The 22,365-nt window shown below is 36.6% G+C and overlaps 3 protein-coding genes across 6 annotated transcripts in view; all 3 read left to right on the top strand.

Moving 5' to 3' along the window:
- Nucleotides 1–4,747, top strand: part of arhgap4b (Rho GTPase activating protein 4b) — a 36,581-nt gene extending 31,834 nt beyond the window's left edge. For all 3 annotated transcript variants that reach the window (XM_081608607.1, XM_008412781.3, XM_008412782.3), the window contains 2 exons: nt 1,216–1,318; nt 1,637–4,747. In XM_081608607.1, the coding sequence (XP_081464733.1) occupies nt 1,216–1,318; nt 1,637–1,837 (304 nt within the window). In that variant the 3' untranslated portion in view covers nt 1,838–4,747. The remainder of the gene's footprint in view (nt 1–1,215; nt 1,319–1,636) is intronic.
- A 78-nt stretch (nt 4,748–4,825) lies between these two features.
- cav4b (caveolin 4b) lies at nt 4,826–9,169 on the top strand. 2 transcript variants are annotated; one of them, XM_017305588.2, is made up of 4 exons: nt 4,826–5,465; nt 6,277–6,491; nt 7,609–7,796; nt 8,278–9,169. In XM_017305588.2, exons 2-4 carry the CDS (start codon nt 6,282–6,284, stop codon nt 8,459–8,461), a joined length of 582 nt encoding a protein of 193 aa, XP_017161077.1. In that variant the 5' UTR covers nt 4,826–5,465; nt 6,277–6,281; the 3' UTR covers nt 8,462–9,169. The 2 variants fall into 2 exon arrangements, with proteins under 2 accessions (XP_017161077.1, XP_081464741.1); XM_081608615.1 differs by lacking the exon at nt 4,826–5,465 and having other exon boundaries at nt 5,995–6,491.
- Nucleotides 9,170–9,254: 85 nt separating this feature from the next.
- Nucleotides 9,255–22,076, top strand: fam50a (family with sequence similarity 50 member A). The gene is made up of 13 exons (XM_008412779.3): nt 9,255–9,502; nt 10,450–10,534; nt 10,649–10,748; nt 14,232–14,389; nt 14,739–14,815; nt 14,963–15,029; nt 15,311–15,372; nt 16,149–16,225; nt 16,935–16,989; nt 17,121–17,169; nt 18,231–18,301; nt 21,061–21,171; nt 21,830–22,076. The coding sequence occupies exons 1-13, from the start codon at nt 9,392–9,394 to the stop codon at nt 21,836–21,838; spliced, it is 1,032 nt and encodes a 343-aa protein (XP_008411001.1). The 5' UTR covers nt 9,255–9,391; the 3' UTR covers nt 21,839–22,076.
- Nucleotides 22,077–22,365: the final 289 nt, after the last annotated feature.

The raw sequence follows: 22,365 nt of genomic DNA, 5'->3' as shown, positions 1-22,365 counted from the left end.
CATAATAGCCTGAATTTAAGTGGATGGGACAAAGCAGAGCATCGATCTAACAACGGCGCAGTATGTAAGAAAAGGAAGAGCCAACTTCTGTCCACAAACTACAGAGTCACAGCTGTGACCTGAAATACCACACAGATTACTGGATGAAAAGGCAGAGGGCAGGAATGGTAAATTGGATTAAGTGGAGACTGTGTTGTAATTTCTAGTTTGACCACGTGGTGGCAGAGATGTCTCACCTTCCCGACTCCAGACAAAATGATCATTTAGAATTACATGAATTTGAGGATTTGGGATTCATTTGTTAATTTACATGCAGATGGTAGTCGTTTGACAGGTTTTGAAGGTCATTCTAAGTCATAGTGAACCTTATTAACCATTGTGAGATGCTAAATTTGCGTTTTATCAAAAAGTACTTCTGTTTTTTTGTACCTCAACATTAAACTAAACAAGTAATATTTTAATTAAGCAAATAGATTTGTGAGAATTTTGGTGGGACAGTGATGTCTTAATCATTGTAGATTTAAAAACTTTAAATATTTGTTCATGTATATATTTGATTTATTAAATGAATGGCCTCCTGTTTAGAAATTCTTCTAGAAAACATTAGAAAGTATTCTCTTCTCATTAACGCTAACTAAAAAGTTAGCTACTTAACCCTAAAGCACTAATTAGTTCCATTAGTACTAAAGCACTATGCCAACATTTTAGTTAGTGGAAGCTAATGCTAAAGTGGTAAAATGCTAAAGGTTGATAACCACCATGTCACAAGGAGAATGTGAGGAGGCTCTAAACAATTCATATTTTTGCATACATTTGTTTAATTAATACCTCCTGGTTGCACACTTATTTGCTCAATAAAGTTTATTCACCCACTTCAAAATAAGAGCATGAATATAAACACCAAAGTGAAGAATTCTTAACCTTCATCAACCAAAACTTTGACACAGATGTTAAATTGTATTCAACCGAAAGATGCCAAGTAAAGTAATGCTGTAGAATTTATCTAGAGAACTTAATTTAGAGGAAGCTAACAGTGCTAAATGCTTTTAAAGTGAGCAAATATGCTAATACGCTAAACAAACAAAATTAGCTCCTCTATTAGTGAATTAACTTTTAGCTGCTGCTCCTCTGAATGTTAGATTCAGCACTCAAAAAACAAACAGACAAGAAGCTCTGTGCTGGGATGACTTGGGTTATTTTTCACTTCTCCTCCAGGTCTCAGGAACGGAGACACACTTTGGACACTGTAAGGCAGGCCAGCTGCAGAATCCCAGACAAGCCTCCATTTGTTACAGCAGAAAGACCAACAGTTGACAAGGTAATGGTCCTGCTTATCTAGATGTTATCAACATCTACATCCTGCCTGCTGCATAAATGAACATGTTCTAGAAATGCTTTTAAACATGAAGGTTAAAAAACCTATATCTAGCAAATCTATCTTCAGTGCTTTATTTTTTTTTCACAAAATGTCCACAACAGAAAGACACTTTTATGTTACCAAACAAATATTTGTTTTGTTATTAGGCAGCAAATTACATGTTCTTTCTTAATTATTAATTAATTTGGAGTGCATCATAGTAGAAAATATCGTTAAAGACAATATATTATCTGCTTCCTCCCTCTTGTTCTCACACAGGACATGATTAGCCGGCAGATGAACTCTGTATTTAAGGAGCTCCTGTCCCGTCAGCCTCCTGTGCAGTCGTCTCCCTTCCCTCCTTCTGTCTCCGCCAATCCTTCCTCCTCCTCGTCTTCCTCGATTGCTCCAGCTGCGCCCTCGGCTAAGAAAGTATTCGGCCTGAGAAGGGCAGGCCCTTTTCAGTCCGGACTGAGATGAAAGCATGAAGAACTGTGGAATAATAGGTTCATTGTTTGAAAGTGAAGATCTTGAATTTTTTTCCCCTTTTTTCTGTTTTATGGACAACAATAATTGCGTGTGCCATCTCATAGTGCCACTAGTCTTGGTGCCGTGTAGGTGTATGTCCAGTGTGTCTGTTTTTTTATCTGGTTTTTGTTCAGCTTTGTTTTGCTCTCTTGGCTTTTGCACCTTTTTTTTTTTTTTTTTTTTGAGAATCAGGGATGTGGATTCACCAGTGATATCACCAGAAAAACTGTTTGGTACGGTACTGAGTGTACGTGAACAACAAGAAAATACTTAAGCTGCCCCCTAGTGGCAGGTCTGAGATCAGCACACCCTAATGATTTGCTCTAGAAAACTGATCTGGGTCCTGTGCCTAGGAGTGCCTTTACGTCTTTTTTGACGTTTTTCACTTGAAAACACCAGACAAGTTTAGACTTTGTTTATGAAATTAAAATGTGTACTGGTATGATGTCAATGAGCCCAAAAGTGTTCCGAATAATAATAAATAAAAAAAACAAAAAAACAAAAGTAATTTGAACCTTTGCCAACAACTCTATTACTTTTTCATAGTACATTCAAGATCACCTTTTAAAATTAATTGAAAACTATCTTTAGTCCTTCATGACTTATTGCTGGTAAGCCATTGGGCTCATGCTACTTTTGCAAAACTTTGGTTTTAAGTGGTGCCTTCAAATGGAGCCATGCTTGTATTATTCACGAGTTCTTTTATTTCTACACATTATTTTTCATGAGCATAAAAATACATAAAATGTGTTTAGTTATGCAGAATTTTGTGAAACTGAAAAAAGAGTAAAGTTTAGCTTTAAGAGATAGAACACATAAAAGTGTGGACAGACACAAATGTCAACCAGACCTGAGCAGTTCTTCCATTGAGAAAAAGGTTTTCCTTTACACTTATTTATGTTTGAAATGTTGGGTATATTCTTTTAATCATTTCTTTTGGTAGTCTAGAGATCAGGTTGAGGCATGAACTAGGTAATAAGGATGTGATATTAAAAATTATATCTCTACTGATATACTACTTATATTGCTTCTGAAAAACCTACAAAATCAATTTAATGTAAGGAAACTTTTCACCTGAATGACTTTTGCCAGGTTTGTGTGATTTTCTGCTCCTTGTATAGTAAAATGTTATCCAGCTCAATTTCTGGAGTCAAATTTGCATGCTTTGATTGTAGATTCATAATAGAGGCAAGCTAAGATGGTTTCCCACTTTGCTTACACTCAACCAGTTAGCTCCTGTAAACCAGTACATGATACTAAAAACCAAAACGTTAAATAAACCCACTGGATTTGCCAATAAATACAGGACACAGGCACAGGAAGTACCATTCTTATTCTTTTAATCTGTGCTTTACAGTTAACAAGCTGTTGAACAAGCTATGCTAGCGTAGTTAATGGTAAAGCAAAGTGTAGAATCAACGATAATAAGTAGCATATTTGGCTTTAGAATCATAAACATTATTGTATTCTTTAGAGCATTTTTATCATCATCCAATGCAAAAGTAGCTAGCTAGCTACCTTGTTGTTAGCATAGTATCTTTACATTTTTGCTGTGCAGTTCCCCTTGCATCACATTCATATCAAGTTTAATATCTGAAATATATATATTTTTTGCAACATTACACGGGGTACACAAATCAAAGGCTCTTATTTTATTCCTGTTGCTCAGAGCAAAAATTTTGTTTGGGGCTATTGGGTTTGCTAAATTAGGAAGCTAACACTGGGGACTGACCACATTACTGTCATTTAACATCAGCTACATAATGCATCACAAATTATTTTACGTATTTTATTCAAATGAGTCTGTTGATAGCGTTGTTCTTTAAGGTTCCATTTTAAAATGAGGAAAATAGTATTGTTTTTAAATACGGTGGAACATACAGACTGAAAACACATTCCCCTCTATATGTGACTAAAGGCCTAAATATGAGGCCAAAACTCAGGGCTTTTGCAGAGTTAAAGATGGGCTAACTCAGGTTTAGCTTTGATAGAATAAGTATGAGTTTCTTTCTCAGGTCTTTGGTTGACTTATGGTGACTTCCATTTGAACTTCAAAGTCGGATTTACTCTGTTACCCAAATTTTGCCTGGAACGCCCTCTGCTTTGATTGGGTTTCTGATGGGAATTTGTTGAAATCTAACAGCTCTCTAACACAATGTCCAGGAAGGGAGCTCTGTGCATGAAAACCAGTGAACACTGATTTATTTACTAGGGTCACTTATGTTCATAAACATCTTTTACAGAATATTGACCAGTTTTTTCTTGCAGTCCTCTCATTACCTAAAATGTTTACCTTACATGGCTTGGAAACGCCATTGATTTTTCAGGCTTGTTTGGCTTGCTGTGGAGTCAGGTCAGATGTTTTGCGTTTATCTGCCATCTCTTCCAACCTTTAAGTCAAATGGAATGCACTGTTACCCTTCAACTTGAAACTGTGCCCCTTGCCTGAAGAGCCAAAATGGTCCCTATATCAGAGGTGTCAGTGACTTGCTCTGGTTTAAACTGTGAAACCAATATTGGCATCTTGGAGCCATAATAGAAACTTGTTTTTTTCTTTTATCTGCCACTCGTTTTGGTCCCTGTTGGCATTTGAAACAGTCTAATGCACTGGTCCAATTCTAATGTACTTCTGAATTAGATTTTTAAAACATATATAATTGAATCATTTTTACATGTGTAATTTCTTCACTGTCCTTTTACACTCATGTAGAAGTAGGGTCTTTGTTTTGAAATGATTCTTCTTCTGTGGTTAAAACATCTTGATATTTTGGATCACTGTTTGATGATGTTATTAAGTTTACTGTGTTCAACTGTATATGTGGGTAAGAATTATGAATTCAATAAAGATGACAAAGAAATTGATGATTCAAGTTTTGGTGTGTTTATACAGCATAGAGTGTTTTCTTAAGCAGGCACAATGTGATAAGTTTGAACATGTAGATATAAATTACACAACAACTTAAAACCTAGCAAGACATTAATTTTAGCATGATTCTTTCATACTTCAATTTTAGTATGAAAATGTTTATATTATTTATATAAAAAATATAAAATACCACGATCTTTGCTGTTTTCTGTATTTTTAACCAATTCTTTAAACAGAAAGGGAAGATGGTTTGAAGAAGTTAATTTCCACTTTGCTCATGTCTTAAATCACAGAATGCTTTCTCTAATATTTCACTTTTGCCCTGTTTCTACATTGTATTTAAAATGAGACAGTAGGTGTGACATTGTTTCAGTTTCTGTGTTAAGACCGCTCCCCCACTGAAATGTGATCTTTTGGACCCATCCACTCCTCCTCCTAAAATAACCCCTTTCCCCTACAGCCAACCAAGACCCAGACACAAGAAATAAGTCATACAGTACCACATTAGCACTTACAGTATATCACTCTAAAGACAGAGTAGAGCACTGTTGATGCTGGTGTGCTTGGTGAATATGGCATATAATCTCTGAAGGGCTTGGTAATGAATCTGATGATCTTTGTGACATTTTTGATTAACTTGCTGCAGTCTGTCCCGTCTCTCTGCAAAAAAATCTGTCTTTACTGATACAGGACTAGGAAAGCGTTTTAAGTGAGGTAAGTAAAAAATGGTTTAAACATATTAAAGATTTAACAGAACTACTTTGATGGTTACTCAACAAGTCAAGAAGTTGTATCATCTCATCTTGTATCCTGTTGTGTTTTTGTAAACATATATTTTAATTGTTGGTACGTTCAAGAAACCCCAGCTTTGACACTGCTATTCAAAACTACAATGAGATATGGGATCTGAATTCTATGCAACTTTCCTAATGATACAAAATGACTGCAGCATATGCAGTCATCTAAAGAAATCCATCCTAAAATCACCAGCTGCTATTTACAGATTTTGGTATGACATCTTTTTGGGGGGCTAAAACAGGTGGTAGTACAGGGCTGAGCTTGCTTGAGAAGTGTGTGTGTGCGTGTGCATGTGTGCGTGCGTGCATGCGTGCGTACGTGCATGCGTGTGCGTGTGTGTGTGTGTGTGTGCGTGCGTGCGTGCGTGCGTGCGTGCGTGCATGCGTGTGCGTGTGTGTGTGTGTGTGTGTGTGTGTGTGCGTGTGTGTGTGTGTGTGTGTGTGTGTGTGTGTGTGTGCACACTTACAGTTCTGCTTATTCTCTCAACCCATCCAAGTAATAAACAGTTGCTTAGAACAGATAAATGTGTGGATGTGTCATAACTTTGTCCTGCTGAATAGAAACAAAACTGAAGTTATTATCTTTGAACCTAAAGAGGAGCGATCTAGAGTCAACACACAGCTTCTGTTATTACAGCTGGAAACTAGAGATCAGGCCTGAAATCTGGGTGTAGAGATGGATTCTGACCTGAACCTTCAGAGCCACATAATGTATGTTTTTTCTCTAGCAAAGATGATGATGGTGAGCGATGACTGTCTGGTGGAGTGTAAGATTGATGACAGTGATGAGGAACAGGTGATCACTCCTCCTCCTCCACCAGAATTTGCATCGAAAGTTTCAACTCCAGCTCCAAAAGACCCAACTCCTCCTGCGAATTCTCAGAGTCCCGCTCCAACCCGACCTGTCAACAGAGACCCGCGTGGCATCAACCAACACCTTAAGGTCAATTGGTCAGTCGGTCGGCTCTTCTTTCCTTCCGACTCTCCTTTCTTTAACATAGCAGTGAACCTGTTTTGTCATAAATTTCTCAGTTCATTTGTCTCATGTGGAGTACCTCAAAGTTTGTCCTTCGTTCTACTTAAATTGGAATTACAAGCTGTGTTTCCATTACAAATGTGCACAAATCTTTGTTGCTTTCTGCTTTCCTTTCATCCTATTGCAAAATCTCTTTATAGAAAAACTTAATTGTTTTTTAAAGTTGGTGTGCTTCTGTTAAGCATTTTTTGGCATTTCAATTTTCACAATTTTATGGTTAATGGAAACACAGCTGCTGTCATGTTTTGGTTGAGTTGTCTCGAAAAACAGAGCATTTCTCAGTCTCATGCATTTGTTACACTTCTGTTTCCATCAGTTGTTGAGCCTATCCAATGTGGTGTAACTTCAAAACTCTACACTTTGTCTCATGCCAATTTTAAATGTACTCAGCTCGGTTTATTTTAACAAACTAAGCAGGTTGCACTAGAGTTATTTGGGGGAATCTCCCTAAATCTGACTGAACTCCTGAGTCCTCATGCAGCCTGTCCAAACGCAGTGAGTGCTTAAAATACAGTAACTTTTTCATGCTATGCTCAACGTTGTGTTGTCAGAGTAAAACAATATCGATGTATTTCTCGGATCGTATGGACTCCAGAAGGCTTCCTGCTGTCTACTATGCTTTTTTCTTTGAGACATTACTGTCACCCCTTACAGCTCTTAAGAGTTCACTGGATTACTGGAGCATGTTTATGTTATGATGTAGCTTCATCTATACTTAAAACTAGGCTTTTGGCAGGTTTCTTTTAGTATATCAGATGAGCTACTTTTGCAGATTAAAAATTTTCAGCAAGTGTCCAGTCTGAGGTGGCTAATTCCAGTTGTCAAGAAATGTCCTTCATGTTTTAGATGTTTCCCTTATCCCCACCTGACTCAAAAGAATGGTTCCAAAACATACGTACAATCAGAATATCATCAAGCAATTTAATTTCAGAATCAGTTCACATTAAAATAATGAAAAAGAAAGTACATAAAAGACTGAGATATATTTTTCTAATAGAATACATTTTTTGTTCGTCTTCTGTAGGTGGAGGTCAGTGATGTTCTGGCTGAACCTGCCACTCCTCATAGCATAAGTGGTGTGTGGACTTACAGTCTGGTTGGCTTTGAGAGGACTCGCATCTGGACCTATCGCTGCCTCTCCTTGCTGTTTGCTGTGCCTCTTGCTTTCCTGTGCGGACTCTTCCTTGCCATCCTCGCCTGCCTACGCGTCTGGTATGTTCTGACCAAATCAGTCATTCAGTGACACATTCGATTCCTCACTCACTTAACATGCAGCTATTAAAAATACAAGTGACAACAGTCTAAAAATATATATTTAGTTAGATGATCAGCTTGTTGCTCAGGAAATTTAAATGGCAACAATCTGACTCCATGCTTGTTTGGATCACTTTTACATTGAACTGAAGTATTTTAAGGATTTAAAAATATTTAGATCTTATATATGTCTGTAAATCACATGTACAGCAGACATATACCTTCTTCTCTTTGATGCAATTAATACTCCAATTCCAGTTTGCCACTGTAAGCATATTCCACATCCTCAAGCAGACCAGAGTTCCAACTTTGGGTCGGTACCAGAGTATCTACCTGACCTAACAAAGCAGACTATCCTAACAAAATGTCATCCATTTAGACTAATTAGACCATCTGTTACTTATGATTTATTTTCTGATGTCTTTTTTCCTCTCTCCAGGTTCCTGGTTCCCTGCATACAGCTGAGCAACACCTTCCTGCCCTGCTTGAGCTCCTTGTTTATATGTGCTGTGAACGTCTTCATCTCCCCCTTCTGTATGTCTCTGGCGCTCTGCTGCACTCAGATCTCCATCTCACTGTCCAACAAAGATTTGGATCGAAAGAGAGACAAAGACATTGTGTGAATGTAAAGAAAAAACAAGGAATCTTGATTGAGAAAGTGTGCGAATGGGAAGTAGAGTGCTTTTATTTAAATGCACATGTTTTTTTTTTTATTTTAAGTTTTAAAATGTTTGCAGTTATTTTATTTAAATAAATTATTTTGATAAGTCTTGTGAAGAAATCTGTTCTTAATGTATTGACCCATTTTATTCTTTTTGTTAACTCACTGATAAATGTATAATTATAGGCTTTGTATGCTCTCGATAGTATGCATTTTGATTTTGTATTGGTTTAAGGGAAATAAATTTTAGCTCCGGTCAATTTGTATACACAAACCAACTAGGAGAACTCTCTTTTTGAACAAAATACTAAACCAGGAAAAAGCTACTCCGGCTGTGTTTTACTTGCATATGAAGTTCGAACTTCAGATGTGACATAAAAATAACATCAAACTTAACTCAACCATGTTCCAGCTCCTAGTAATGCGACTGACTGCTATTAGCAAAGCACGGTAATAGTTTCTGTGTTATACATTTTATCAACATGTTCACTAGTTTGTGACTTTTAAAAAGTTTCTTAACTCTTGGCTGGCCTTACAATTTTTAACGTTTTAACTAAAGCTTTATTGGAAGTGTACTGTATCATAGTAAATGTCACTGATTAAAAACCAACGTTTAATTTGAAGGCATAAATCCACTTCTTCAGCCATCCTGGGGTTGGGAATGGCGACTTCTCCCTGACCAATATGGCATGTGCGACAACGCGTCTCGTCGTCTTTCTAAACTACCCAGCATGCCCTGCGCAGTTGCCATTTTTCTTGTTATGGTGGACTGTCAGAAGAGTCTTCGCAGTTCTGGAACACTCTTTAGTTAAATTCGTATATTGAACGCTTTTATTCGCTGTTTGTTTGTTATTATTCATTCCGAGGGAGCTTCGAAGATAAAGATACCGACATGGCGCAGTACAAAGGAGCTGCCAGCGAGGCGGGCAGAGCCATGCAGCTAATGAAAAAACGAGAGAAAGAGAGGGAGCAACTTGAACAGCTCAAACAGAAGATAGCAGAGGTTTGGAACATCTTAGATGCACGTGCTTATGGAGAAATGCTACAGTCATTGTTGGCGTGATTTACTTCTGCTCACTCAAGTAACTAATAGGTGTCACCTATCAGTTACTTGTTTGTTCGTAGTTACTTTTGGAATAGTTTTCTACCACAGAATTATGCTTCATACCTGGTTTTACGTCCTATTCAAAATAGTATCGAATATTCTACATATAATTTAGCCATGGAAGGATATTATGTTAAGTGTTCAAAAAATGATATACAGCCGGATTAAATCAAAAATATACGTGCAAGTTGGGCATTTTCAAGACTGTACATCCAACAAAAAATAAAGATGCACATGAATATTCAGTTCTTTATTGCAGTGACGTATGGTGAGGCTCTGACTACTCTGGAGTCTGATGTACAAATATAGAAAACTCAAAATGTTACAATTTTGACCTTAATTGAAATATTTAGTTGTTTCGACTCTATACTGTCTAGCTATACAGTGTCAATAAAATTAAAAGTCAAATTTGATTGTTTTTATTTAAATATTTTTGGTGAATCTCAGTATTTTGAAACTTATTATTAAAAATTGTGTATGATCTTTATTTACCTTCGCAGTGTTGTAAAAGTCATCCTTGTTGAATGTTTTCAGTCCTTTCAATGCGTAGAAGAAGATCTCCAGTTGGCCCTTGTCCTTCTTGAGCTCAGCACTGCCCCCTCTCAGTGCAGTTTGCTATGCCAAGAGCATTTTCACAGCATATTTATGACAGATCAGAAAGGCCATATATCACCCACATTCTGTCAATTAGACAGTCAATTAGATTTCATAAATAATTAATCATGTGCAGCACACATGTTGATGTGAGTGAGTAAATTAGTGCTTTAAGTTTTGGAATTTTTGGGTCAATCAATGTTTGATTTTTATCTCTTTGTCTCTGTCTTGGTGCATTTTGGTTGTTGCAGGACAATATGGTCAAATCCAACATTGACAAGAAATTCTCTGCTCACTATGATGCTGTGGAGGCAGAGCTGAAGTCCAGTACTGTTGGTAAGTATGTTTGACAGTTTTACTGACGTTATCTAAAGAGCCTTAGTAATAATAAGCAATTGTGTTTATTGTTTTCTTCTTTCCAAACGTTTTCTTTCCCAATGTCTGAAACAGGCCTGGTGACCTTGAATGACATGAAAGCCAAGCAGGAGGCGCTGGTAAAGGAGAGAGAGAAGCAGCTGGCCAAGAAGGAGCAGTCCAAAGAGCTTCAGCTGTGAGTGAAAACAGTTTGATTTAAAAGATACCAGTCTCTTCTGATCAGTCTGACGTCCGAGCCAAAAATAACTTCACTCAGGTATCAAATGGACTTAATTAACTGGCCATCAACAATTCCAAGTTGGAAAGATCTCAGCAATGACTGAAGAGAAACAAACGTTGCTACCCATCAAACTTGGCAAATGTTCCAAACAATCAAAAGTCCATAATTTCACTAAAGGTTATCCACAAGGGATGGACAATAAATCATTAATAATATATATAGCAATAGACACTTGATCACTAACAATGATATTGATCATTGATAACTTTAGCCGCTTATTCTCTCGGTCATTCTCTCACTGGCTAAGCAAGGTGGGTGGCATCAGCAAGATCTTGTTTTTATGATAGTAGAGTGCCACCATTTTGTAAAGATTCCCAGAGCATCCCAAAAATTCTCGATGGGGTTTAATATCCGGACCGCGTTCTGACTGATCGCGGTCTTCTCCATTGACAGAAGAACAAGAATCTTTTTGCTGCTAGGCAACAGTGCTACTAACTATATTCATTCTGCTTCTGCTGTTTTTGGGTTCTCTCGCCCACAGCAGGAACACAAACACTTCATACGTCTGTTATGAAGTGTTTGCTGCTGTTTGATCAGCAGAAAACACTTCATACCAGCTATGTTGAAGTGTCTGTCTTTATGGAGTGGTTGAGAAAATCCACCGCAATGTTAGACCCATAAACAACAATCAGCAAGCCTTCAACAGAATGACTGACTGAAAAACAAGAATCAAAGTGTTGAAATGGTTCAAAGTCCAAACCCTAACTCAGTTAAAAAAAAGTTTTGCTGTGACCCCAAAGTGGCTCCATGGAAACAGATGTCTGAAACTATGTGAGAAACTGATGAAGTCTAACAGAAAATCTACATGTTTTGCTGCTAATGATGGGTCTACAAGCTATGGAGGGAATGCACTTAGTGTCTTCCACACAGCTTATCTTTTCCATTTTGACTTTATCTTTATTTAAAATGTAGTTATAACATGTAAATTCTACATTGTTTTAGCCATATCCTGGTGTATTCTGCAGAGGTCGTCAAATTTTCGTTTGTGCTTGTTTTCCACCTTCAGTCTGCAGATTTCTAAAAATCATCCAGGGTGAATACTAACAAACTTATATACTGATTAATTATTTCCCTTCCCAAAAAGAGGTGACAAATATTTAATCAAACAACTAAATAACTTTTGAACAATAACATTTTTCCAGTAGACAGAATAGCTTAGAGTCTTTTGTTTCCTGTTGCACAGATCTGCATACACTCATCCACTTTTTTCACTTCTGATACCGATACCTTAGGTTTAGTATCGGCTAATACTGATCCGATACAGAAAAACAGTTCTAAATTGACTTAAAACAATTTTTTTTAGCACAGATGTAAATGTACTGAATTACAAATTTATTTGATAACTCTGCACCAGTACAGCACACATGAATACATCAACAGCTTCATAAGCTTGACATTGTCAGCGATACCCAATCTGCAATTTCTTTCAATATTGGGACCAATACAGATATTAATATTGGATTGGTGCATCTTTTGTGTAGAGTTAGAATCATACTCAAAATAACAGTGAAAAAAATCACATTACAGGCTGATCCAAAGTCAGCAGAAATTCCTCTAGACAAGTCAGAACAAGGCTCAGCGGTGTGTGTGGCCTCCATGTATGAGCTCTGTACAAGGCCTGACCAAGCTCCTGATGTTCTCCTGAGGAATGTCCTTGGTTACAGCATCAGTCGACTGCAGGACAGTCTGTGGTGGACGGACTGAGATATAATGTTCCAGCTGTGCTCATACAGGTCTGGAGTGCCACCACAGGCCGATCAATAGCATCAACGCCTTCATCATGCAGGAACAGCTGACACACTTCAGCCCAGTGAGATATAGCGTTGACAGGCAGCAGGAGGAATCCAGGGCCTCAGCGATTCATTGATTTTATTGATTAATAAAATTTTTGAAGATTTAATTTTTAGAAAATCTGGATTTTTTTTTCCTTTACCAATGCTCTACTTGAGTTTCTATAGTTCACAGTGACATCACGGCCACGGCGGCCATCTTGTCTGGCAGAAGTGTTATTGACTTCAAGTTACATTGTGTTGTTTAGGTGTTCCCTTTATTTTTTGAGTAGTCTATTTAAACAAGATATAGATTTAACATTCTGTAATAACCAAAGCACTCTCCTGGTTTTGCTGCTTGTTTATTGAGCTTTAGAGGAGCAAATTAACTTACATTTTTTAGAATTATTACCTTCTCTCTAATATAGACCTGTTTTTAAATGCAGTTTTCTTTAGATTGCTTTGAATTTAATTTTGAATTTATTTATTCATAATAGCATTTCTGTAAAACAGTATTTTAGTTGTCGCCTTTGGCTGACTTTGCTGGAGTTTACAACCAGAGGAAAACATTTCAGTCTCTTTAGCATCTTCTTTCCCCGAAATAGTTCCCCTCAAATCATTTGAAGATATTTCTCAAAATCCAGGCTCAGGATGTTCCTGCATGTTCTTTTGGAGTCCTTGGAGAGCTTTTTAGGTCTGGGCTGGATTTCAACCCATCTTTCATCTGCTTGAAAGAAGTCATGATTTACCTTCTACCTCATAACAATGTAGTAATTCTTGGCTTTAAATATGAAGCCCTACATTTATACACTTCTGAAATTATATGTGCAACATGATGGATGACTGCTAAAAGAATTATTGCCATTCATTGAGTTTGTTTTATCCAATAATATATCTGCTTTGACAAAACCACTGGATTTTTAGTAGAAGTAGAAAAGTTAAGGGATTTAAATTGGAAGCAGACTCACAGGAAGTCTGTGGTTTTTTTCCAAAGGCAGACCATTTGTTTTACTCAGCTATCAGAAAGGCTTCAATACAAACATAACCTAAACAGCAGATATATGCATTTGATAGGACTGTTTTCAATCTGAACTGTTCCTCCAACAGCAGTTGTAAATTAAAAAAGCTGAAATTGGACACATTCCCTACACCTTATTTGTTTTTGTATTCCCCTTGGAACTTTTGCCCCCAATAAAAAACAATCTAAAGACCACCCACACAACCAGTGTGTTTGCTCTAATCAACCTCTTCTTTTTTTCTAGCTGATTTAGTGCTGTGATTTCACACCTTCCTGTTCCTTTAGCATGAGCTCCAGCTGTGTTCAACTACAACCTTTTACTGGTACTTTGGAGTTACCAACTTATAGCCTTTGTAATTAAAAATTATAGCAAACTGGTCTTGTCTAAGGAACTAATTTTAAGAACTCTTAACATTATTTATAAATTTATACTGTGTTAATCCTGGATACATGCAAACTGCGATGTCTCCCACTGTAATAAATTAACCCAAATTTACTGTTTATAGCTCTCTATTCTTTACTGGAATGTCTAATAAACCAATATTCTATTCTTTAGTTTTATTTATTTATTTATTTTTGTTCTGTTTCCAGCAAGCTGGAAAAACAGAAAGAGAAAAAGAGGAAGGAGGAACAAAAGAGAAAAATTGCCAGTTTATCTTTTAATCCTGATGAAGAAGAGGAGGAAGATGATGATTATGACGATGACGACGATGACGACGATGATAAAAATTACGAGGAAGATCAGGATTGTGAGTATTTTGATCGTCATGACATCTGAAGCTAAATTGTAGCTTCAGATGTTTTTTTTTTTTTTTTCCTTCCTCTTGAATCAGTGGGAAAACTTTCCTAAAACACACCTAAATATAAATTTCACATTTGCATCATTTCAAGAAAACTCCTTAGTGTTGCAGATTTGGGCAATTTCAAACTTCCAGCTTTGTAGGAACGGTTTTGAGGTGTTTTTGTTGTTTGCAAAACAAGGTCAGAAGAACTTGACTGACTTTCACACAGAGTTCTGACCCCTGCCTTGTTAAATTTTGAATTAAACAAAGCAGATAAAAACATGCCATTCCCTATATTATTTTATGTCTATTGCAGATTTTCCAGTCAAGAAGAAGAAATTGGGCAAAAATCCAGATGTGGATACGAGTTTCCTTCCTGATCGAGACAGAGAGGTCAGGTCCACTCAAACCTCCAACTTGGAAAACCAAATTGTGGTTTTCCTCACAACCTACTCTGCCTTATGGAGCTGGAATATTGTTTGTTTAAATGACATTTTGAATTACATTGGTGCGAACATTTTTTCATTTCTTTTATTGCAGGAGGAGGAAAACCGCCTCCGAGAGGAGCTGAGACAGGAGTGGGAGCTGAAGCAGGAAAAGATCAAGAGTGAGTGGTAAAACTTTTATTTTTATTTTAAACCTAAATCATGTAGCACTCTTTTACGGCATATTAGGGCCATTGTAGGTAGAAACAAAAAGAGTAAATGTCTGCTAAAAAGACATTTCTGGGCTCCGAAAATTGAAAATTTGTAAAAGCTCTGAAATATTGAGAGCTATCTCAAAATCTGAGTTTTTTTGGCAGAAATCTACTTCTCCTTTTTCTTTTTATATGCCATCATACTCTTTGATGTGTGTAACCCACACCTTTTCATGAATTTCTGTCCTTAGATGAAGAAATTGAAATTACCTTCAGCTACTGGGACGGTTCAGGCCACCGGAAAACTGTCAAGGTAAACAGGAGGCCAAGTTTGATGGCAGCAGCCGTTTTCTGGAGTTCTAAAATGAGAAAACAGGAAGTCTGGATTGGCACAATGTTTGTGTTCTCATCGGACCTTTATGGACAATGCTGTGAATTTACATTATGTACAAACTGTAATTGCTATAACAGAATTTAAGATAAAGTATAAATTTAAAGAAAACAATCTCACAGAGAAGAATAAAGTGTGCCTTAATAATTAAGTATATCTACATAAATCATATAGTTTACCAAGTGTGACTTTTGTGCTCAGCACTAATTTGTTCTTTTGTTTTTTACAAAGGCGTATTAGGGCATTTGTCGATAGAAAAAAAGAAGAGTAATACATTTTTACTAAGAAATTCAGAATTTTTTTAAATTAATCTCAAAAGATTTTATGAGATTGAAAAGTTGAAAATTTGCTAGAAAAAAAGTCAGAAAATGTGAGATCAATTTCAGAAAATTTATAGAAAAAGTAGGGACATTTTTGAGTTTGAAAGGTCCAAAATTTGCTAGTAAAACCCAGAAATTGTCAAATGAATCTCAGAAATGTTCTATAAGAATGTAGAAACATTTATTTTTAAAGTTCAAAATTTGCTTGAAAATTTCTGAAATTAATCTAAAAATGTAAAATTTTGGGGGGGAGAAAGTTTATTTAAGTATTGTGTTTTTCTAATTATAACAGCCCCAATACAGCATGGTAGTTTTTTGTTGTTGTTGTTTTTTTTCCATGTAGCACTATGATATTTATTCTGTGTGCCTGTGCTGCAGATGAAGAAGGGTAACACCATCCAAAACTTCCTGCAGAAGGCCCTGGAGGTCCTCAGGAAGGACTTCAGTGAGCTCAGGTCAGACTTCAGTCAAATATTTTATTTGCAGATTGTATTCAGACTTTCCTTTGGGATTGTGTTTCTGAGATGGGGTTGACAATAACGCTTTAATATGTTTTGCAGCCCTAATTTAAAACCGATGTTTCCTCTCATATTTTCCACATGCTCAGTCCAGCCTCAGATCCACAGGGCGGCTGCTCCAGAGGCATTTGGGACTAGAATAGTACTCGGTTTGTAGGTAGTTTAAAAAAAGAAAACCTGCTACCAGAAGGCTTTTGGGTTCTGGAGGGACTCATAAAATAAGAACTTCATCAAATTTAGATATGAGGTTGTTAAGTGCTTTTCTGGCTGTTGTTAAAACTTGTTCAACTGGTTTTAAATGTTTTATTCAGATATGTCAGACAAAAAAATCAGCAGATAATCAAAGTGCCTTGGTGTTTAGGTAGGCCATTATGCAAAAAGTAGTCTGAGATGTATTTTCTTCTCTATTTTAAGCATTCATTGTTTCAAACCTTCATTCTTTGAATAAAAAGTATTTTTTTTAATTCTATATCACTCTTATTTCCAATGTGGAATCATCCAATTTACTATGAAGCAGGAAACATATTTCCTCACTATTTTCCTATTTTTTATTCTTTTGTGCTCGCTTTGGTTTTTACCACTAATAGAAAAGTGTTGATGTTTGACTTCTGTGCGTACTTTTGAAGTCAACACATCTTTTCTTCAGGTCTGCTGGGGTGGAACAACTGATGTACATCAAGGAAGATCTCATAATCCCACATGTGAGTCCAGTTTTTTTCTTAATTACAGTTATTAATGACTAAGAATTAAAACATCTCTTTCTTGTGTATTGAAAGGAATGCTTTGTGCGAATGTTGAATTAAACTGGTCCTCATTTTCTTGTGTTATGTAGCACCACAGTTTTTATGACTTCATTGTTACCAAAGCCAGAGGAAAGTCTGGTAAGTTGACTACAGTCAAATTGAACAACTTTATGTGTACCATTCATCTTCAAGATAAACTATCTTCACTCTACCTTATGGTTGTTAATTATACTTTCACACCACCGCTGACAGGACTTTAAGATTTATATTTAAAAGGGTCAGTTCTGATTATTTATTATTTTATTTTAAATTGTAGCTTTTGTAAGAGTTCCTTGTCTTGGAGGGGATAGATGCTGAATCACTGCGAGCTTAACTGGTGTACCTCCACATAAAATGCAGACGTTGTTGGGCGACAATAACAAACACAACAGTTTTAATCTACTAGCTAGCAAAAATAGACAACATACTTCTGACTAGCTGTCATTATGGACCACATAACAACTGATGATTAAGAGGCATATTAACTCCACGGGTAAGGAAACCATTATAGTAAAATAATGTCATATAACCACGCTCTTAAAAACATCAGAGCTAACTCTTTAGTTCTGATTAGCTTCAGCTTAAAGTTTTCAGCAATAAACCTTAAAGCTAACTTTTACTGTTTTTGCCACTGTTGGTTCTCTGAGAGCATAAATAACAAAAAGATTAAGTTAAATACAGTTACTATGTTCAGTTCAGTGATTAAAATCACTTTTTTTCTGCAACCAGACATGTGTCGCCGTTTCTCCCGTTAGCTGCAGGACCTCACGCCAACTATGGAAAAATCTGCATCATTTAAGAACATCTTGGCTAGAAATTGCAGCTGCTAATGAGACAAAGTCTCGAAACTGATGCATTTTTGTTCGGGGGTTTTTTCCTGACTCTTGTTTTAGTAGAAAATGCCTTTAATGGATATCAGAATTTTTTCCCCTGAGAATAAAATGTACTCTGTTTTCAATTTGATGGTCTAGTTTTGCATTTTTGAACTAAGTCATACCAGCCCTTTGTCCTTCAACTCTAATTGACGTTAATTTACACTGAAACAAAAAATACCCTTGATTTGAAAAATTGAAAGACACACCACATTTAAAAATATATATTGCCATCTGTTGTTATGTTCAGGAATCGTTTATTTTCTGACGTGAAATTTTCTTTTACAGGCCCTTTGTTCAGCTTTGACGTCCACGATGATATTCGACTGGTGAACGATGCAACTGTGGAAAAAGATGAGGTAAGGAGCGTACGGAATAAACAGGATATGAGTAAGGGTGTAATAAATAATAAAACTCCAAAATCCCAGTTGCATTCCATTGAAACCACATGTGGTTGTTGGTACAAAGCTACACACAGGAGGAAGTTATTTATCAGGTCAGTAGACGGACACGTGTTTGGATCCACAAAAGCCTATTGTATCACTGATCATCTCTTTAACCCATAAAGCAATAGGCAAAAAAGGATTTACTTCTCAAATTTTGTTGTCATGCCATCAGCATCTCTCTGCCGTGTTCAGTGAGGTAACAATAACCCACTAAAAAAACTGTAAAAGAAACTTAATTTTTTGAAATATATTTTATCAAATTGCTTCAACTGATTACCAAAGACCAGCACTATTTAGTCTAAAATATCACCTCATGAAAGGCTAGAAAAGAGTAGAAAACTTTATTTATGCCACCAAAGATAACAGAGATACGTCTTTAACGGTGCTCTACATACACATGTGAAATATTCAAAAAAGACATCTACACAAGATAAGACAGACGCTCAAAGTCTGTCAGAGGTCACTCTGGCAGAGCGCCTCCACTTAATGCAAGCGGGTGCAACTTTTGATATGAGAAGAAGCCGTTATTCATAAATGTTGCATATAGTTATGCAACATTTTAACAAACTGCTTCACATCCAGGGTTCTCTAAATTAGCCTCCCTGCACTTTTCAGATTTCTTCAGAACAACCACAACTTCCTGTTAGAAATTAAACATGGTGCCAGGAGATTCATTCTTTTTGGACAGATATACACGTTGAATTAGTTTTAAATAGTGTATTAGAGTACAAAGTTAATAAAACACAAGACATTGTCGATTGGGAATTGTGTCAAAGCAAGTATATACTGGCAAATTATCAGACTGTAATGTGTGTGACCCTAAGTCTCCATTTCCCGATGCAAGAAAACACATAAAAATTTATTTGTTTTTATGTAACGCATAAAAATTTATTGTATGCCCAGATATCTGGCTACATGTGGACTAGCCCTAGCATTCCTTTGCATTTGGCTCTACCCAGTATTTTTGAACATGAGAGTTCCTTCAGTGGCAGATTGTTGCATCCTAAGTGAACAGAATTGCATTATATGAGATGCTTCCTCCCAGCAACTGTAAATAAGTGTTTACAACCATGCTGATATTGCACATTTATTTTTCTGCATTGTTTTTATTCTGTGCATTTTATTCTTAATGTATAGAATACATGTGTAAATGAATGTACACATGTACATTAAGAAAACATTGCTTTTGATGCTTTGTTAGTTAACCCTCTCCTCCAACAGGCGGTGCAAGCACTGTGCAGCACGTTTCTCATACATGCAGCAAAAATGTTTAAGATGTTGCCTCATCTTTGGAGTCAGCTCTTGACAGGACATGGGAGATTGTTGGAAAAAAGCTTGTTCTCCTTGGAGTTGTTAACTGCTTCACATCAGAACCTTTTATCGTTCTGTGATAAATGTTGGCCTTTATTCCAGCCGCAGTCTCTATCCAGCTCACAGTGAAGCAGCACATTAATTCCCAAACTTCACAATGAAACAGCACGATGAAGACTTATTCCAGCAAATGGAATGTACGTAATCTAAGAAAATAGAATTAAATGCATACAGATGTATTCATTCTTAGCATTATGTGAACAATATGCTTTTCACATGTGAGCTAATTGGGGTAATCAAACATTTTCAAACAACAGTAATCTGAGAGGCATTTGTTACTCTATCTGCCCTCCAAAAACAGAAACATGCAACTGATTCAGTAATTTCCCTGTATTACTGTTCTGTTTGTCGAAGTCAGTGTTGGATAGTAAGAGGGACTCTAGGTTTTGTCTTCAAAGTGAGACAATAGAAAGTGAGTGCTTACTGACTGTGCTGACCAAAGAAAGTTATACAGCATGAATGACCTGAGGTTCAGATCACCAGGGTCTAGACCTTTGGCCACTGTCAGGGATGAAAGTTAACCCTATTTTAAAGTTGACAAGAAAATATCACTATAAGACATTATTAACAATACCTAAACACCAACTACAAAGTGTTAAAAAAGGCAAACATAAAAAAATTTAATTAAATATGAACTTTTTTGTACTTCAGTTTCATCCAATTAAAGTGTACAAAAAAATTAAATTTTTTTATTTGTGACTTGTCACTTAATTTGCCGAAGTTATTAGTGTGTAGCCTAGTGGGGGTGCAACTAAAGCTTGGTGGATTATAATACACTGAGGAAGACCCTGAGTCAGGTACTTCTGTTCAGTTGCCAGTTAACACAAATCAGGGTTCGGTGAATGCGCATATGTAACTGGGGGGTTCGGTACCTCAAAAAAGGTTAAGAACCACTGATTTAGACGGTCTTTGGATTTTCTCATGTTTTGCAATAACAAGCTTTACAGAATACCCATCTGTAAAGCCATTTCCAGATTCAATACACATGTTGAACCTGAAAACAGGTGGGCTGCAGCTGTTGAAGTCATCTTAGGAAAGGATAGGAAAGCTACAAGTTCCCCAAATCTGGAGAATAACAGATTAGAAAAATGTTAACTGGTCTAACCAGTCTTTGATTTCAACTGCTGTGCATTCAGACTGGGTCAACATCAGGAAATAAACAAAATAAAAGTATGGATCCACTCCACAAACCTTGGGCAGCCCAGAAAGAAAGTGATGCCAAGAAGTGATGCAAAGAAAGTGAGAGGGCTTTGTAGATGGAAGATTATAGCTAATGGTGTAGTATTTCTCTTTGTGTAAAGTCCCATGCAGGAAAAGTGGTGCTAAGGAGCTGGTATGAGAAGAACAAGCACATCTTTCCTGCAAGTCGCTGGGAGCCATACGATCCTGAGAAGAAATGGGACAAATACACGGTAAGAAAAAAAGACCTTAATTTTAGTCTTATAGCCTCCATTCATTCTAACTGAATACTCAGTATTAAAATGTTTCTTCATGCAACATTTCAGTATAATATAAGCTTTTCGAGTATGTCTCTACCGTTTGTGCAAATCTATAGATTGAAATTTGTTGTCTAGTCTTTGTTGCTACTTAGCTGTATTCACCAAAAGATCCAAATAATTGAATTCAGGTGTTGCAATTACTTTACCAGTCACAGGTTCATAAATTCTACCACCGTTGCATGCAAAGTTATTCTACAAAGATCTTTTAAACAATGAGTTACTCAGAAGCTTAATGAATTCCATTCTGGTACCACCATAGGATAGTTGACTGTTAGTGGTATTATGATAAAGTGGAAACACTTAGAAATGACAGTAACTGAGCTATAAAATGGTCGTCCCCCTAAATCACATAGAAGTGTCATCAAAATCTGAGACACATGGCATACAGAGGTCGCCGACTTTATGCAGAGTGGATAGCTAAAGACTGTTATCCATTCTGCAATGGATAACAGTCTGCTTCACCTGAAGAGCATGTTTCATGTCCACAGACACGTTTTCTGGAATGATGTACAATACGCTGTTCAGCTAATGTGTGACATGCTTTATATTGTCTTTATTTTCTTTTTTGCAGATCCGGTGATTACCAACATATACCTCCGGAATCTTGCTGGAAATATTATGTTGAAAAAACTCCTCTTACTTTACTGTTTTTCTCCATCAACCTCTGTTCAATAGCTGATACTTAACGTATTTAACCTTAGTTTTTGTAAATCTGGTTTTTCTGCAGCCTGTAAATAACCACATCCTGTAAATGGTTAACAAATAAAAACCAACATGATTTAACATCAGTGCTGAATAAAAAAGGATATTAACCCTGACGGACTTGTGATTAACGTTAGTCTGCTTTAACGTCCCTGCTGAAATGCGCTCTTTTGGAGCATATTTAAACAGCCTGCTAAGAAGCAGAAAGCAGTGTTTTCGTCTTTCTAACCAGTGCCCTTTAGAATTGGCCTCGGCCCTTGTGCTGAAGAGGCAATACAGTCAGTTTCTTATATGTGTTACATAGAAATGGTAACTAACTGATACATTGGACCGATCTCTTTTTTTTTTTTACTTTCACAGTTTCACTTTTGCAATTAATTAAAAATGAAGCTGTTGCACTTGATA

This window comes from Poecilia reticulata, chromosome 7, assembly GCF_904066995.2.
Source record: "Poecilia reticulata chromosome 7, P_reticulata-male-v2, whole genome shotgun sequence".
Classification (NCBI taxonomy): Eukaryota; Metazoa; Chordata; class Actinopteri; order Cyprinodontiformes; family Poeciliidae; genus Poecilia; species Poecilia reticulata.
This window is presented reverse-complemented; position numbering and strand designations above follow the sequence as displayed.